At 40.3% G+C, this 19,137-nt stretch overlaps 1 protein-coding gene across 7 annotated transcripts in view; it reads left to right on the top strand.

Moving 5' to 3' along the window:
• Positions 1-19,137, top strand: part of ubtf (upstream binding transcription factor) — a 59,730-nt gene that overhangs the window by 19,446 nt on the left and 21,147 nt on the right. For all 7 annotated transcript variants that reach the window (XM_041173795.1, XM_041173794.1, XM_041173793.1 and 4 more), the window contains exons 5-12: positions 5,911-6,066; positions 6,222-6,286; positions 6,703-6,823; positions 8,311-8,421; positions 11,017-11,150; positions 15,445-15,586; positions 15,986-16,027; positions 16,224-16,355. In XM_041173795.1, the coding sequence (XP_041029729.1) occupies positions 5,911-6,066; positions 6,222-6,286; positions 6,703-6,823; positions 8,311-8,421; positions 11,017-11,150; positions 15,445-15,586; positions 15,986-16,027; positions 16,224-16,355 (903 nt within the window). The remainder of the gene's footprint in view (positions 1-5,910; positions 6,067-6,221; positions 6,287-6,702; positions 6,824-8,310; positions 8,422-11,016; positions 11,151-15,444; positions 15,587-15,985; positions 16,028-16,223; positions 16,356-19,137) is intronic.

Genomic DNA, 19,137 nt, shown 5'->3' with positions numbered 1-19,137 from the left:
CTAACTCCTAGCACACTGACTCTGAACCGAGGCTGCTTGTGAAAATGGATTCCAGTCAAGTCATGTTCCTACTCGTTTTTCAAAAGTCACAATCAAGGCCTCAACCCTGTAAAAGGCAACCCTTCACATCCATACTAAGCATCTCCATTGAATGTAAGCACCAGTACATTGAATATAGGCAGTCTCTAAGATGCTGATCATTGAATGTGACGAGTAAAGTGAATTGACATCTTGGTCCTTCCATTGTTCCCAAGCAAGCAATGGCATATCTCATGAACCAATTAGACCAAAGAATCCTTAGTGAGGTATGCAAAGTCTAAACCAGGAAGTGTCAGTTAGACAATGTAATTGATATACAGAAAGCAGAAGAGGGAAGGGAAGATGTGATTATGAGATGAGATGGAAAGATGTAAAAATGATTTGAATCTCTTAAATTTCCAACAATGATTTAGCATCTGAAAGAATGAACTTCTACACATTAATTTTCAGTGCCAGAGAGGTTGTTTTGGCAGTAATTAAAATGTATTAAACCATTTAAAAACTCACTCGCACATGAATGGACAAGACTGAACCTTTTCTAGGAGGTTTAGTGGGTACTTATCCCAGCTTTACGCAGTTAGATATATGTGAAAATGGAGTCCCTTGGCAAGGTACTGGTATAACAAAGCTTTTGGAGGAGCTGGGCAACTCTGGCAAAAACTTCTTGGATCTTGGTATTGATACATGTGTGAACACCAGAGGTTGCTGTTCAATTTTGCTCCTTAATAACAATGCGAGGAAAAGGAGAAATTGGGTGTTAAGCTCTTATCCACTATTTCTAGCAATACAGAATACAAGCTGATAAATATAGAGAAATTTTTTTTGCTGTAAATCTAATTTGCAAATGTGTCTGCAAATATTGCTAATATGGATCATAACATAAGAAAAAGGAGCAGGAGTAGGCCATTCAGCCCCTCAAGCCTGTCCTGCCATGCAATAAGATCATGGCTGATCTGCCCCAAGCCTCAGCTCCTAATATCCCTCAACTCCGATATTTCAAAAATCTATCCATCTCCTTTAAATACTTTCAGTGATCCAGCCTCCACAACTCTCTAGAATTCCAGACATTCACTTCCATCTGAGAAGAAATTCCTTCGCATCTCAGTTTTAAATGAGTCCTCTTTTTCTGTATCTCTGTCCCCTAGTTTGAGATTCTCCCACTAGTGGAAACATCCTCAACATCTACCTTGTCAAGCCCCGTCATAATCTTCTATGTTTCAATAAGATCACCCCTCATTCTTCTAAACTTTAATGAATAAAGGCCTAACCTGTTTAGCCGTTCTTGATAAGTCAACCCCATCATGCCAAGAATCAACCTCCTTTGACCTGCCTCCAATGCCAGTATATCCTTTCTTAAATACGGGGACCAAAACTGTACACAGTACTCCAGGTGCGGCCTCACCAGCACCCTGTACAGTTGTAACAAGACTACTCTATTTTTAAATTCCAATCCCCTAGCAATACAGGTGAAAATGCCACTTGGCGCTTTAATTACTTGCTGCACCTGCATGCTAACTTTGTGTTTCATAAGTGAACCTTCGGCAGTGTTACAAGTGTAGTGTTGATTTTTTTTTCGTAGTTGGAAACATTCCTCATAACTAAATGTGTTCTTTAATCCTTTGCAAAATGCATCCCTCAGCTTCTTGTGACTTGGGAGTTGAAATTCCCATGCCGCTGTCCTTGCTGGCAGAGGGCACGGCTGACAGCTACTGTTGAAGTAAGATTCAGCTGCTGCCATACATCCTGTAGTCAAGATTGTTGCTGTGGCAGAAGAAATGGATGTTGAGTCCAATGGTACTGGTCATGCAGGCGACTGCGTCCTGGATAGTGTCTGGTCACACCTTTTTTGGATAACTAGCTGGCATTCCATCATACTTCTGATTCTACCTTTGTACATGGTGAAAGACTTTGAGAAGTCAGCTGGTGAGGTACTTAAGAGATATCAAACCTCTGCCTCACTCTCTTGTAACCACATTGTTACTATGGCTGGACTTGTTAAGTTGCTGGTGAATTGTACCTGCCCTCCTCCCCACACAAGATGTTGACCGGAGTTTGGTAATGGCGTGCTGCAGAAATTCCTCGGTAGGTGCTTGGACTTGTCTTTTTTGGAAATGGTCATCACATGGCACTTGCATGGTATAAATAATACCTGCTGCTTGTGAGCCCAGGCTTTGGATGTTCTCATGAATGATTGAAAAAGGATGAACAAATAAATGGAGTCATTTGTACCCCAAATGGTGATCTTTAAAATGGATTCAATTACACCAGTGAATTGAATGAGAACTTATCAAGAGATTAGCTTTGCCTGGAAATTACTTCATTAGAGGGAGAAAAAGATTTTTTGGATGGTAGGGTTTGAAGTGTCTTGAGTATGTCTATTCTCGCGATGGAATTTGTAACTTTATGTTGTGCTATGTTTCTAGTGGTTTTACCTTTGGCTGTCATGCTACAAATTCATAATGATACTGCCAACAATCTGGAAATGTCCCCCACTCTTAACTGAGATCAGTGAAAGCTGGATGTACTAACTGGGACTAGATGTAAATTGCAACATTTTTACCTTTAAAATGCATTGGGATTTGGATCAAACTGCTTCAAATAATTGAGAGAATCTTTTTGCAGCGCAACCACAAATTGCAACAGAGAAACTGATTTTGAACTAAGGTGTCAACCTGTAGTCTTGAGTGCTTCAAAAGCCAAGTGGTAATGAGAACAAGATTCCAAGTGTTCTATGTAAAATACCAGCTGTGGCTACCTCTTTTTATATATCTGGATGTCAGGTTTCTAAATTCTTTGCACATTCTCTCCCTATCTCCTGCTAGCCTGGTTTTGCTAAGCAATTTAAATAACGGCCTTCATAAATTGAAGGAGGAAGATGGGATTTATAACAAAAATATGCCAACTGCTAAATCAGTGATGAATGCCAATATCTCATTCATTTTTTTACTTATTGCACTTCAAGAAACATTGCCTAGCTACCACAGTTGGAAAAGTTTTCATATGCTTTTTATAGATCCAAGGTATATAATTGCAACAAGGCTCTTGATCTAGTTGAAACATTCCAGTACTATCTGATTAAAATAATAAAATGCAGGTAATTGCAGCATACATACCATCAGGCCACCAGTATGTTTCTTATGCTGTTTAAATTAGTACCTAATTAGATGAGTCCTCCTCTGTAGCTGCTGGTGTAGAGTGTTCAGTTCCTGCCCAAGGGGAGAACCAAAGCTTCCTTTTATCTGCGTGTTGTAATACCCGGTATGCAATAACTTTGGGTTATTGCACTGAGAAATTCTAGTAGCAGCCCAGCTAGGTCTTATTGACATAAAAATAGATAATGCTGGAAATACTCAGCAGGTCAGGCAACATTAGTGAAGAGTGAAACCGTTAGTATTTCAGGTAAATGACCTTTTCTTTAGAAAATTTAGAAACAAAATAGGTTTTGAACAAAGGGCTGGTGGGACAAGGACAAAGGGAAGGTCTGTGATAGGGTGGAAGACTGGAGAGATTGAATGACAGAAGAGTTGGTCTTCTAGAGCCATAGGGAATGTAGATGGGGCAAGAAAAGAAACAAAATATGTGTCTAGGGCAGGTGTGCTGTTGTCTGAATTCCAAAAAAGAGAGAAACCGAAATATGCAAAGAAAAGGAAAGAAAAATGGGGGGTATGGGGGATAGAGTTTACAGTCTGACATTGTGGAACTCTGAGAATACAGTAGACTAGATTGTAAGAAGTACATGTGACATCCCATCATAATTTCCTTTGGTCCTGTCGGACTATAACTCTTACGTCATTCAGTCATTGGTGGGGCCACATCTGGAGTACTGTACAGTTTTGGTTTCCTTATTTAAGAAAGGGTATAAATGCTTTGGAAGCATTTGAGAGATGGTTCAGTTGACTGATACCTAGGATGAAGTGGTTATCCTATGAGCAAAGGCTGGGCCTGTATCCATTGGAGTTTTGAAGATTTGAGAGGTGATCTTATTGAAGCGCACAAGATCCTGAGGGGCCTTGACAGGGTGGTTAATGAAAGAATGCTTCCCTTTGTGGGAGAGACTAGAAACGAGGGGGCGCAGTTTAAAAATAGGTCACCCATTTAAGACAGAGATGAAGAATTTTTTTATTTTAAGGGTCGTGAATCTTTGGAACTCTTTCCCAGAGAGCAGTGGAGGCAGGGCCATTGAATATTTTTAAGGCACAGGTAGATAACTTTTGACTCCTTTGTTAGTCAAGAATCTATCGGGTAGGTGGAATGTGGAGTTGCAGTCACAATCAGATCAGCCTCCATGGGCTGAATAACCTCTTAATTCGTACGTGACTCTCCTGTCTTCCACCCTATCACAAAACTTTTGTCCTTGTCCCACCCACCCATTGCTCAAAACTTATTGCCCCTCCAACTTTTCCAATTCTGATGAAAGGTCAATGACCTGAAACATTATCTCTGTTTTTCTGACAACTGATGCTGCCTGATTTGCTGAGTATTTCCAACACTTCCTGTTTTTCTTCCAGATTTCCTGCATCTGCGGTATTCTGCTTTTCAATTAAGTCTTATTGAATGTGTGTTCCCAACTAAAAAAAAATCTCCTTTTTTAAATAGGCAACCTCAATTGAATAAGTAATAAGATAGTGGGTATGGTGAATAGGATATGGTGGAGAGGAGTTGCATTATTGAAATTAGTATTTGTCTTTGGCAGGCAGGGGGGTGCAGTAGCATGTGGTTCACAAACCTACTTTGGAATAGTTCAAGTGAATGCTTTACCCTGCATCCATGTGTTAAACCTGAACTGGAAGTACTTCACTTTTTCAGACTTTCTTCATTAAGCTCAGTGCTGAACTCACCATGAACCCTGTCCATTTTTTCCCCCACACCTCCACCCTTACCGAAGACAACCAATTAAAGTCAAAATTGTAGGAGTTTTTTTTAAACTTTGCAATTGTAGTGCAACCAAAAAAAATGCATTCTTTTGCAGATTCTGACAGTCAGTAGCAGCCATTTAATTCCAAACCTCCATGGAACCTAAAAAATAAAATTCCTTTACCTCCAGGTTCCCTAACATCATAAAACTTTGGAAGGGGAAATAAGCAATGGACATGCACACTCAATGGAATGAGTATAGATGAATAGAGGCACACGGTTCACTACATAATTTCTTGAAAATGAGTCTGTTGGTAGATAAAGTGAAAAGGCTGTGTTTTCATCAAACCATGCTAGTAGGAAAGGAGTAAAAATAATTAACAAGCATACTTACCATCATACTGCGCATGTTTGGATATCTGTGACATTCTGCACGAACTATTAAGAATGTTATACCGCTTTTTAAAAATTCTTTCATGGAATTTGGGCATCGCTGGCAAGGCCAGCATTTGTTGCCTATCTCTAATTGCTGTTGAAGGTGGTGGTTAGTCGCTGCCTTGAACCGCTGCAGTCTAACTTTTCTGTCATGGGTTAGTACAATTGAGTGGCTTGCTAGGCTACTTAAGGGCATTTAAGAGTCAACCACATTGCTGAGAGTCTGGAGTCATACACAGGCGAGACCAGGTAAGGACAGCAGATTTCCTTCCCTAAAGAACATTAATGAGGTGTCTTTATGACAATCAGTGATAGTTTCGTGGTCACCATTACTTTCACTTACAGATATTTTATTTATTAAAGTTAAATTCCCCCAGCTTCCATGGTGGGATATCAATCCGTATTAGCCTGGGCCTCTGGATTATTGGTCCAGTTACCTTGCCACTTCCCACCATCTCCTCCCAACTGTAGTGTTAGTGGCATTTTTGAAGTTAAAGCATTTTGTAAATTTAATTCTGCAGTGGGTGCTGAGGTGATGATGCAGTGCTGGTATGAAGGGACTGTCTCTTCCATTATTTGCAGAAACATCCTGATTTTCCCAAGAAGCCCCTCACACCTTATTTTCGATTCTTCATGGAGAAAAGAGCAAAATATGCAAAGCTTCATCCTGAAATGAGCAACTTGGATCTGACTAAAATTCTCTCCAAGAAATACAAGGAGCTGCCAGAAAAGAAAAAGGTTAGTGTATGTCTCTGTGCCAACGCTGGTGCTTAAATTGTGAAGGAACTTCAGCTATGTCAATGCTATGAGTAGGAGTGTAAACCAAAAAAATATTTCAACACAGTAGAGATTACCTCCCTCGTCGTATGCTTATTTTTCTTTTGTTGCTGCAGATGAAATATATTCAGGAGTTTCAGAAGGAGAAAGAAGACTTTGAACGTAATATGGTCAGATTCAGGTAACTTTGAAATAATTGATACTAGAGTAAGTTCTGTAAACAGTGAGTTGATGTTTTATGTTTTAAAAGAGGTTATATAAAAGAAGCTCAGGACATTAAAAATCTATGCTTGAGTGGGGGAATGGTGAAGGTGGGCAGGGAATAGAATAGAGGCTGAAGTGAGCCATCTAACATTCTTTCTGATAACCATATTGTTCTATAATTAATGGATGGGATTAAGTGACGAGTCCTGATGCCGGAACCTGGAACTGTTTAATGAAAATTAATTCACTACTTGCCCTCTTGACTAATTGAAAGAGATTTGAGCTAGTGAGGTATGCATATGTGTAATTTTAGTTAATCAAATTACCCTGCAAGGGCAAGAAGTAATGCTAGCAATATTGGCTGATTACAATTTGTTTTTCTTTCTCGCACAGAGAGGACCATCCAGAACTATTGGAGAGTGTAAAGAGAACAGATGTTCCAGAAAAACCTAAAACACCCCAGCAGCTCTGGTATCTTCATGAGAAGAAAGCCTTCATGAAGCTGCATCCACAAGTAATAGACCTTACTTATTGTTCACGTGACTCGCTGGTTGGAGATGAATAATTGCACGTTTTCTTTTAAGACGTGGACTTGCTATCCAAAAATCCTGCTTCCTGTGGTTGTCGTTTTTGGTCATGCTTTTCCTCTGCCATTGTAAATTGATGTCAATTTAATTTTGTTATATGTTAAATATAGAGTCAAATTTTTCAAGTGCCCCTCCTAGCTGCCTGTGCGATTAGTTTCGTAGAAGATCAGAACACATCTTCATCACTCACTTGGGATTTTTGGTTTTAACATGTAGAAAGCCCTCCTTGTTTATCAAATGCTCTAACCAAATACTATGACTACCCCATATCTAAAGGATACTTAGTGGATAGAATAATAATGGCAAATTATCTGTTTTAGTGCAATGTAAATACCTGGCTTGCTAAGAATCCCCCTCTCACCTCCACACTACTTCTGTATCGTGCTGAAGTGTTGCTCTGTATTAGGAATTAATGTTGACTTTCTTTGTATATTTGTATTGTTTGTTCACTAATCTGTGGTGTTCATTAATCTGTTGGCGATAAAGATTCTATACCTGTCCTGTGGCTTTAAGATAAGGCAACTGGTGCTCAGAAGCTTGTCACGTTTTCCAGATGACCATTAATGCCAGCCAAGCTGAAGTTGCTTCTGAGCTAATGTGAACTCACTTTCTTAGATATTTAGATGACATGTCAGCTCTAACTGATATTGCACTTAGCCGTCCAATAGGTCAAATTGATTTGTCTCATCTACTTGTATTGATTCAGTCCTAATATTTCCTTGGGCCATTGTTGTATAACAGTCCTGAGCCTTCGTAAGAGAAGTTCGAATCACGTTGGCAATAATTGAGGAGATCTCATCTATGCTGAGATGAATTAGCTCAGATAATCTGGTCCATGTTATTGGCATTGACTGCAGATGGGTTTCGACTAGTATCTTAATCTTTTTCACAGCGTTGGCACCTGTCAGCGATACTGGACCCTCCATATCAATACCAGTGCAGGTTGAAGTCAACTTATGCCTTTTCATATGAACAGAAAATCCTTGAAATATTCAGGTCAGGCAGCATCTAAAAGATGCAAACAAATGTAATGCTTTGGATCATTGACCTTTCATCTGAAGGCCTTTTATATTTATCTCTCCTGATTCTCGAGGAAGAAAATTAAATGTGTCTGAGTACTTAACTAACAGCAATTTTACTTTGGCCGTATTTGAAGATTGAGTGACTTTTTTTATAAATAAATACTTGACAAATGGCCATTCAGTAGATGAAGCTTAAATCATTTCCCTCCACTGTGACTTGCTGTTGGAATACAATACCTTGTGGTCTCAACCTTGCGTTAATTGTTATTTTTGTTGCAGTTGTCAACCCGTCCAAGTCAATGGTTGCTAGAAGTTGTTATGACTAGTGATCAAATGATGTAATCATCACAGGGTAGACACCATGTAACAGTAAAAATTGTTTGTTTTCCCAGGCAACCATGAAGGATGTTAAAGAGGCACTGGGGAAGCAGTGGTCCCAGCTGTCTGACAAGAAACGACTGAAGTGGATTGGCAAAAGCTTGGAGCAACGTGAGCTATATGAGGCAAGTAGATGCTGGCTAAACTGGTGGTGCTTGCATCATAAAACTACAGGCTTGATTATGTAGAGTGGTGTGAAGAGAATAGGTCAGTGTATCCTACTTTTTTAAGATTTTCAGCAAAGACTTGTTGTTTTTATGGATAAAACTTCCCCTTTCTCATATGGGCTTGGGTAAGAACTTAATGGTAACGGATGAGTGCTCAAAACACCCAGATATGTCAATGTGGTGTCTGAGGATACTGCTCTGTGTCTTAAGCTTCCTAGTCTGCAGTCCCAAATGTCAGTCTTGAGTAGGATGCCAAGTTTTGGCAAGGTATTTTGCCAAGAGAAGTAGGTGAATAGCTGTGGGCAGCTGTTGCATGCTTTGTGATTAGAAGCCCATCAGTAGGTTTACCTTGTTGGTTTCCCTTTCAGTTGTATAGTGGCTCAAGTGCTATGGGCTAAACTGGGTATCAAACTTATTTACCCGATTGCCAAATTCATGGAGAAATGACAGAAGCCCACATTACTTAGGATAGTCCTCATGTATTGAATACAAACTAAAATTTCTATTAGAAATAGATCACCCATTATTTATGCCCCTTTATAGCCATTCAGTGAGCCTTGCTAAGGTCAGGAGAAAGAACAGAATCAAACGTCACTCTAGATTAGTAGAAAAATAAGAGGGGCAAAGAGAACGTATGAGGGGGAAAAAAAGCAGTGAGTAACATAAAAGGGAGTTCTCAAGTCTTTTATAAAGAGAGTGAAAAGTTAGTCAAAAGAAAGGTGGAACTGATTAAGGACCTAAAAAAGAAATCCTCCTGTGGCAGTAGACGGTATGGCTCGGGTGCTTAATGTGTCAAATTCTAAATAGAAAAGTTACCTGGTCTAGATGGAATGAATCCCAAATTGCTGAGGGAGGTAAGGTTGGAAATAGCAGAGGATTTAACCACATTCTTTCAGCCCTCCTTGGATATGACAGTGGTACCAGAGGACTGGAAAGTTGCAAATGTTACGTCCCTGTTCATAAAAAGGGAAAAAGTATAACCAGGTAACTACAGGCTAGTCGGCCTAATGTTGATGGGGAAACTTCCAGAGAGCAAAGTCCGTGCCACATTAATTGTCATTTGGAAGAACATGGGTTGATGCCAGACAACATGGGCTTGTTAAAGGAAAATCATGTCTAACTTGATTTGACTTCAGTGAAATACTGAAGAGGGTTGATGAAGGTAGTGCTGTTGATGTTGTGTACATGGACTTTAAAAATGTATTTGTTGAAGTGCCACATGATAGACTTGTTAGCAAAATTGAAGCATTAAAAGGGCAGTGCCTAGAAAATTAGATGTGTGGCAGGAAGCAGAGAGTAGTAATGAACTAAGAACAAAATGCTGGAAATACTCAACAGGTCAGGCAGCATCCATGGAGAGCAAAACAGTTAATGTGTCAGTTCATCATAAGGAGCATAATTTCAAAATCTGCAAATGACACAAAACTTGGAAAGGTAATAGAGTGAGGAAAATAGCAGACTTCAGGAAGAAATAAATGAAATGGGCAGGCACATGACAAATTTAATACAAGGAAGCATGAAGTTTAGTATAAACTAAATAGTACAATTATAAAGGAGTGCAAAAGCAGGGAGATCTGGGGGTTCACATACACAAATTTGTGAAGATGGCAGGACAAGTTGAATCATTTTTTATATGTGGAAGCAGAGCACAAAAGCAAGTTATGCTTGACCTTTTGTCAATCACTGTTAGACCTCAGCTAGAGGTCTCCAATTCTGAGCTCTGTGGTCTCTGATTTGGGAAGGGATGAGAGGCTGGCACCAGGAATGAGAGGTTTCAGTTCCCTGGGGAAGCAGGGATTGTTCTCCTTGGATTAGAGAGGGTTAAGGGGAGATTTAATAGAGATAAGAGTTTGTGAATTATGAGGGGTTTAGATAGAGTCGGTTAAGATTTAGATGAGTACTTGAAATGCCTTAGCATACAGGGCTACCGGCCAAGTGCTGGAAAATGGGATTAGAATAGATAGGTGCTTGATGGCTGGCACAGATACGATGGGCAAACAGCCTGTTTCCGTGCTGCATAACTCTATGACTCCATGGAGAGAGAGCTTCCAGTCGAAGGAGGGTCAGTAACCAAAGGCTATAGATTTAAAATAATTGACAAAAGCTAGGGAGGGGTGAAGGGATTTATGATATGAATGGATGGCAGAAGCAGATTCAACAGTAATTTAGGAAATTAGATCTCCACTTACAAAGGAAAATGTTGCAGGTCTGTGGAGAAAGAGCAGAGGAGTGGGCCTGATTATCACTCTTAGATAGAGGCCTTTGCCAACTCTTTGTTGTATGGTTCTATGATTCCAATAGAATGAAAACCCTCATTTGTCTCAGCAAACCCAAAATGAATAGCCACTTAGGCATGGTGCAGGAGGGTCGTACCTCAGTAGAAGAGAACAAAATTTGAAGCAGAAATTAAACTCTAAAATAGTTGGAAATCTGTTTTGTAAATAGCATTAATACTGGTGAGTTATGGTCACTGCTTTAGATGGATTGTAATGGGAAAAGTGGGCACTTGTGATTACCAAATCAGTTTCAACACGGACCACATTCTCTTTGCAGGAAGCAATGAGAGATTATGTTATACGTCACCCAGAGCAAAGCATCAATCTGGATGATTTGACAAAAAATACACTGACTAAAGCTGAGCGACAGCTCAAGGACAAGTTTGATGGTCGACCCACAAAGCCACCGCCGTAAGTGCCCACCCTAAATGTGTATGATGGTAGCATCTTGACATTATGATCTGGTCCAGGAGATGTGGATTACCCAAAAAAAAGGGTCAAAGTCATGGTTGATTTTAGGGTAGTTTACCAAGAAGTAAAATCGTAGATATGATACATAAGCTAAATGAGCAGAAAGGCCATACGACCTGTAACGGGTGGGAGCGGTTTACTGGTCCTGGATTGGATGAATGGACAGGGGTGGGGGGGGGGGCGCAGATTTCCATGGCCGAAGGTGGTTGTCACTTCCGGTGACCACCTGCTCCCAAATTGGACAAGTGAGTGAAGCTGATCTCTGTAGGTGGAGAAGGCAGTCTTTTCTGCTCTAGTCTTCTTGAGATAACCAAAGTGTTCTGCAACTCTCTTCCAGTCGTCTTCCATCCAAAGAAGACTGAAGACTTCCCTCCCCTCCTGAGCACTTTTTTCTAGAGGCTGGTATAACCCACATCAATCACTTGTTTGATCCCGTTTATCCAAACACCGAGGGACAAGGACTCGAGGTTAAGCTCGTCCTGTACCCATCACTCTGCTCCCAAAGTCTTCTCATGGCTTACTGCTTGCCAGGACATCCTGTTTAACCTGTACTCGGGCATTTGGTTTAGGTATGGATCATGAGATCCAAACATGTCACGTTTAGGAATGTCTCTTGTTTTAGAGCCTTTGCTAGAGTCCCATCCTTGACAGAGATAGCAGGCCTACATTGTTCTGTGTTTGTCAGCCCAGCAGGCTGCTCTGGAATACTTTTTAATAAGGACGAAAGAGAGAGTTGTTTCTATAATATTCACATTTCTTCATTTTCTTTTTGCATTTCTTACAATGCACAAAACAGAGTTTATTTGTTTATCTGAAACAGAGGCAGAAATATGCTGTATCCTGCATTTTGGTCAGCCAGATTTCTTGACACACTTCGAAATCCATCATGTTTGAATTTTCAGATGAAGTTACTGGGAAATCTACATACACCTGTAGAGTTTCTGTACATGCACACTACTGCAGGGGCAAATTGCAAATGCCCAAATACAATTAAGTTTAAATGCAAGTTGGTTAAGAGCAAACTTGTGGACCACAAATTGTACAAAGGGATTATTGTTGGAACGTATATGAAATCAGCTAAAATCCGTTCACTTAATAGCAGCTTTTGTTGCTTGTGCGCCACCCTGCCAAATGGGGCATTGCTTAGCATTGTCACCTAGCAACAGAAGAACAGGAGTAGGCCTATCATCCCCTTGAGCCTATTCTTCCATTCATTGGGTTCATAGCTGATCTCTGTCCTTACTCCATTCATCTTTTTTTGACTCCATACCCCTTAATGCTCTTGGCCAGTAAAGATTTATCACTCATATTTAAAATTATTTGTTGAACCAGCATGTAACAATTTGCAACAAAATTTGTTTCCTAATTTCTGAATAGCCTGACTCTGATTTCAAGCCGATGTCCCCTTCTAGATTCCTCCCACCAGCGGAAAAAGGTTTCTCTCTCTCTCACTGTCTCTACCATTTCAATTCTTTCAAAATCCTAAAAAAAAAACCTCAAATGAAATCACCTCGTAACCTTCTATATTCCAGGGAAAACAAGCCTGGTTTATTAAACTCCAGTGTCAGCTGTAGCTCCATTGGTAGTGCTCTCACCTCTTAGAAGGTTCAAGTCCTACTGCAGGATTTGAGCACAAAAATCAATGCTGGCTCTCTGCTGCACTCTCACAGCATTGCACTATCCTCCAAGGTGCCGTCTTTCAGATGAAATGTTAAACCAAGGCCTTGTCTGCCTCCTAAGGTGGACGTAAAAGGTCTCCTAGCAATATTTTGATGAATAGCAGGTGAATTATCCCTAGTGTCCTAGCCAATATTTATCCCTCAATTAGTTTGCATTATGTTGACTGTCAAATCATAGCAACCACCCACAAAGAGTAATGTGACTATGTGCACATTGGCTACACATTTTCTATATTACAACAGTAACTACACTTCAAAAGCAATCCATTGGCTGTAAAGTGCTTTGACACGTCTGGCAGTCATGAAAAGTGCTATGTAAAATGCAGGTCTGTTTCTTTTCTCATAATTTAGCTCTTAGAGCCCTGTTAACATTCTGATGAATCCGCATTGCACACTTTCCAAGACTAATATAACCTTCCTAAGATGCAGTGCCCAGAACTGTACACAGTACTCCCGAAGTGGTCTAGTCAGGGCTTTATATTGCCTTGGTAAAGCTTCCATCCCAGATATTCTAACCCTTTTAATTATAACAGCAAACATTCCATAAATCTTATTGTTTTTTTTTGTACATGACTACATTTTCTAGATCTGTGTACATGGGACCCCCTATCCCCAAATCTCATAGGATCTCTACTCTTCCTAACTTTTGCACCACTTCACATAATTGGACCTGTCCTTTTTTTTTATGGTCAAACATGGACATTCTCATACTTGTCTGCATTTAAATCCATCTGCCACAGTTCTGCTCACTCACTTAATCTATAAATGTCTTTATGTAGTTTTATGCCCTTGCCCAATATTTGTGGCCTCGGCAAACTTGGATATATGGCACTCTCTTGTGTTTTTAAGTTGTTAGTAAATATCCTGAGTCGACCCTAACGCACATCTTTGTGGGGCATCACTAGTCACTTCCTTTAAATCCAATTAAACAACTATTAAAGTATCTCTATGTCTTCTGCTGCGTAATCAATCTCCTCACCAAGCTGATGATTTGCTTTAAGTTTCATGGACTTAATTTTTCTTTAAGAAATCTTATCAAATGCTTTCTGGAAGTTCATATAAATATGCATAGATTGTAGCTTCTGCTATGTCCTCCCTTTTTCTCAATCAAGGTCGATGGGGCCTAACTATCTGCCACATTTCCCGCATTTCTGCTCTCACCTCTTGCCCTCCCTCCCAGAACCACGATAGGGTCCACCTTGTCCTCACCTTCCACCCCATCAGCTTCTGTGTTCAACAGATCATTTTCCACCACCTCCAGCGTGATGCTACCATCAAACTAATCTTCCCCCCGCCCTTGCTGTCAACATTTTGAAGTGTGTCTCTCTCTCTCTTTCTTTTCCCCCATCTCCACTCCTCGGTCATCCCCAATATCCTGTCCCCTTTCCATGGCATCTTTCCTGCAAACACAAGAGATGTAACACTTGCCTTTATACATCCTCTCCCCTCAATGCCCAAGGCCCCAAATGCTCCTTCCAGATGAAGCTGCAGTTTACTTCTACTATTTTAATCTAGTCTACTGTATTTGCTGCTCACAATGTGGTTCCTCTACCAAACGTGGATAGGGTGAACGTTTTGCAGGGCACCTCTGTTCAGTCTGCAAGCATGACCTTGAGCTAACCGTCACCTGTTGTTTTAATTCTCCACCTTGCTCCCATCTCTGTCCCCAGCCTATTACACTGTTCCAGTGAAGCTCAACGTAAGCTTGAGGAACAGCACCTCATCATTCAATTAGGCACTTCCAAGCCTTCCAGACTCAACATTGAGTTCAACCATTTCGGACCATAATCTCTGCCCCATTTTTGTTTCCTTTTCTTTGCTTGTTTCAGTTTTTCTCTTATTTTTTGCTTTCAGTTAGCAGCACTAGGCACACCTTTTGCTCCTTTTCTTGCACCAATACCATTCACTTTGGCCCTAGAAGACTAACTCTTCTGTCATTCAGCCTCTCCTGTCCTTCAACCTATCACAGACCTTCCCTTTGTCCTTGTCCCATCTGCCCCTTACTCAAAACCTATTTCATTTCTAATTTTCCCAGCACTGATGAAAGGCTACAGACCTGAAATGTTAATGTTGTTTATCTCGTCACAGATGCTTCCTGACCTGCTGAGTACTTCCAGCATTTTCTGTTTTTATTTGATTTCCCGTGTCCTCATTATTCTGCTTTTCCATAGAACGTTCCCCTGTCTACTGCTTCAGTTATTTCCTCAAAAAAAAGTTAGACATGATCCACTTTAAGAAATCCATGTTGACTCTCTTTAATCAACCGTAGAGCCAAAAGAGAAGAATCCTGTGCCCTAGTAATTAGTCTATCCCTCCAATTCCATTACTGCGCCAATCATGATGGTCCCTCGTTGATAGTGCCCTCAAGTAGTTTTGAAACTGACTGCTTCAGGAAGTTAATTTGGTTCCAAGCTCCCATTCTCAACCATGTTATCTTGGAACAACTTGACTAAAAAGAGGTTGAACTTTAGGTCTAATGTCAGGTCCCATTTTGAGAGGGAATTCCTAAGCAACTGTGCAACACAATACCTCACCAGTTTCTCCATTCTGTTTAGAAATGGCTATTCTCTGTATTGTGCTGAGCTAATGTCGAACATGAAAGATATTCCCAGCACAGAACGTATGGTACTTTGCAGCAAGCAGTGGAAGATGTTGTCTCAGAAAGAGAAGGATGCTTATCAGAAACGATGTGAACAAGTAAGAATTTTGGCAATTCGATAAATTATAATCCGATGAGAGAGCTCTTTTACTAATGTGTTCAAAACTTTTAATTCTTTGAATCAAAAGTGGTCAATAATGAGTGACTTTTCTTTTAAACTTTTTTTTTTGCTACTTGTTTGTCACAAAAGACCATTCTAGTGAAACTGGCCTCCATAAAGATGAAAATAGTAGAATGAGCCCCTGTGATCTGGCCGCTAGTTCCCTTCTGTTTAAAGATATTGGGATAGATATTGAATATGAGAGCTGTTGAAGTGGCTTGTTTCAAAATGGGTTGTTTAGTGCTGCCATAACTTTCTTTGTAATAGATTAGGAACAGTTGAGACCATGGCATTATAAGGTGTTGACACTTGGACTTGTTTTGTTTCCTTCCCACAGAAAAAGAAGGAATATGAAATTAACCTTCATCGGTTTTTGCTGGTAGGTGCCATTCTGTGATTCCCAGTCATGAGACTGCCATTGGAAGGTACCAAGAATAGATTGTAGATATTAACCTGTTGTTCTTTGGTGGAGTAGTGTGGGTGGAAGATCATGGGCTTGCATTCAATTCTGTATTATGTGCTATGATTTTCGTGTTTTTAAAAAAAACTAAGCATTCTATCTTCTCGTGTGGCAGAGCCTCCCTGAGCATGAGCAACAGAGAGTCCTCTCTGAGGAGAAGATGATTGGAATAAACAAGAGAGCTGCAGGTACCTTGAAGCAAGGCGGAGTTAAAGGCATCCCATCACCACCTTTAGATGCCGCCAAGGTACGTGTTCATTGGCTTCCCTTTTTAGCAACTTGGTTTGTATCTGAGTTGATGTATGTGAAATCTTCCAGAGAAATGCATACAGTTTTGCATACAACAGTGGACCAGCCTATATATGAGCAGCATGCATGTACTCTTTTGCATATGGAGTGCTTTTCATAAGTTCAGGAATTCTAAAGGAAAGGCTAAACCTGTCTATAAAGAGGCAAGATCTTTTGCCTATTATTTTCCATTGATACCAAGGGAAAATTCACAATGGCATTTTGTGCCATGTGCCAATATAGTCCTGAGAGCTCTGAGTCAATCATTACTCCCATCGTCTCCAAGACACTGATGCTTAGTCATCGCCCTAACAACCCTCTCGCTCCTAAAATACCCACTGTCAGCAAGCTATCTGGTGTGGGAGGGTGGACATGACCACCAAGCCCAAACACATCCCTCACACCATTCATACGTGTTCCATAAAGTTTGCAGATACCCAAGAGTGCTCAATCCCATTTCGTCACTGCCACAGCTGATTTTACTTAAGTGTAGAATTGAATCTGGAATAGTTCTTTGGATCTTGATTTATATGGTTCCCACACCATCAGTGACACAAACATTTACAGAGCTAGTGGGCTGTTCTAGTACCTCTGCACCACATAGATGTTTGCTTTAGAATTTGATCAGTCTTGATATCCATGTTTGCTTTTAATTAGGGCTGGAATTGCACTGAATCTGTTTTAACATTGACGTGGAACTACTCAGGATTTAGAGCAGTTTTTTTATATTTGATTATCAGCATTTAAATACCACATAGCTTGATTTGTTTACTGGTCTGGCTTCATTGTAGGTATTGCTGGTCTGTTAGATCTGGTTGCTTCTGCTGACCTGTTTTGCATTGCAGTCTGTGGGTGAAGTTTCACAATCTAGCTTCTGTGTCATTGGGTCTTGTATGTGGTATTGAATTGTTACCTTGTCCTGCTGATCATGCCAGGAGTGCAAAAATGGTTTGGGGGTGGAGTGGGAGGGGAAGAATCTTGCTGCAAAGCTATTTCTCTGCAAAGTTTAATGCATTGGTTTTGAAAATGCTCTTATTCTGGATTTCTGTTTGTTTTTTTTGGTCAGTAGATTGCTTTCTGTGGAGCATGTGTCCTGTTCAAGGTTCTTTACTGTGAGAAATCTCACACTAAATGTTACTTTATTTTTTGTCATATATAATGATTTCTCAATAGATATCTGACAGCATTTGGAATGTTTTCGATGGCTTTATTCTTGTTTTGGGAGTTGTCTGTAAATGGCACCCACTGATGATGGGAGGTCACTGACAACCCTGTGCATTCTAGGTGATGCTGCACTGTTGTGATGGTACAGTTGCTCGATATGAAGACTTTCTCTGACAATAGTTTTAAGCTGGATGGCAAACTTCTTTAGTCCCTGCGTCTACTGCATATATGGAAAGTGCGTGTGGCAAGAATCTTTGGAAGTTTAACATGGGTAAAAAAATTGTTATAGCTGGATAGGTTGTGATTTTATGTTCATTGTGATTCAAGGGCTGACCTTCGCCCCCGCATAAGCACTGGGACCTCTTAGGGCATTTCTCAGTATCAGGCACCCACACTTCCTAAAGATTGTTAGGATAAGAAAACATTGCTGCAAATGATGATGTTTGTAGCTGATACTTGGCTTCACTTGCTGATTGAAAATCTGTTTTTGCATCGTTTTTAAATGTCTTGAAGTATTTTGTTTTGGCGTCAGAAACGTGTATTGAAAAGCATGTATATTGTTAGCTTCTTTTTCAGGTCTTCTACATTATGATGTTGGCTTCTCCAAATCCTCAGATCTGAGCATTGCCATGAGGGAGCTGATCACTCCCACCAAAATTTTTTTCATTGACTTCACCTTCGCCAGTTGTTCTTGTAGCATTGTACACCCCTTACTTTGATGTTTCTACTGCTTTGTCATACCCTGCTTATTGTCACTGCTCTAATGAACTTTGCCCTGCTCCTGCACACAACTTGTGTTCTGGTATTTGAATATCTGCTTTTAGCTTCTCTTTTTAGTCTGACCATTTGAGCTACGCGCATTCATAATTGATTGTCAACTTTTTTGTAGCCTTTAAGCAACATTTTAAGCATTGATCCTTCAAGCTCAAAATATAATTTGTGCTTATATCATTAATATACAGTCGACAGAAGATGAAGAGGAAAGGCTTTCCAATCAATGCAGTTTCATGGAAAGGCAGTGAATTGGCAATTTCAATTACAAACCAATAATGCCCAAGGACATGTAGTTGAGTGTATCAGCATTGAGCCTTGAACAAAAGAAAAAGCTTGCCTGTAGTCCAAACAGTTTTCAATACAGAGGCTTCCTGTTGGTGTTGGCATGTATCTTCCCCTCATTGGTGACCTAACTCTGGCACTGTGGTACATCTCTGCTTTAGCTTTCTAGCAGAGAGCCACACAATACTTGGGAACAGTGTTGCCATTACTATGGAAATGAGGAACCTTGGACAGTTTGATGCGGATGCTTGATGTTGCTGGAGAGATGCTTTCTTCAGTTTAGAAATGATGTTTTCATCTTCGAGTACATAGGGAATCTCTGGTATTATCTGCTGACCTATACAAAGTTCTTCTGGAATCTATATGCATTTGACCTGGGGCCTTTGAACAGATTCTTTATGCTCCTTGTTCAGGGAATTACAAGAATCCCAATTTTACAACTTCTTCAAAGATATTTGACAAGAAAGTCTATCCATAGATTGCATTTGGAACTGGGGCTCTCCTCTAGATCCTGTAGCTTG

Source organism: Carcharodon carcharias, chromosome 23 (assembly GCF_017639515.1).
Source record: "Carcharodon carcharias isolate sCarCar2 chromosome 23, sCarCar2.pri, whole genome shotgun sequence".
Lineage (NCBI taxonomy): Eukaryota > Metazoa > Chordata > Chondrichthyes > Lamniformes > Lamnidae > Carcharodon > Carcharodon carcharias.
Note: the sequence above shows the minus strand (reverse complement) of the source record. Positions and strands in the feature narration are given on the sequence as shown.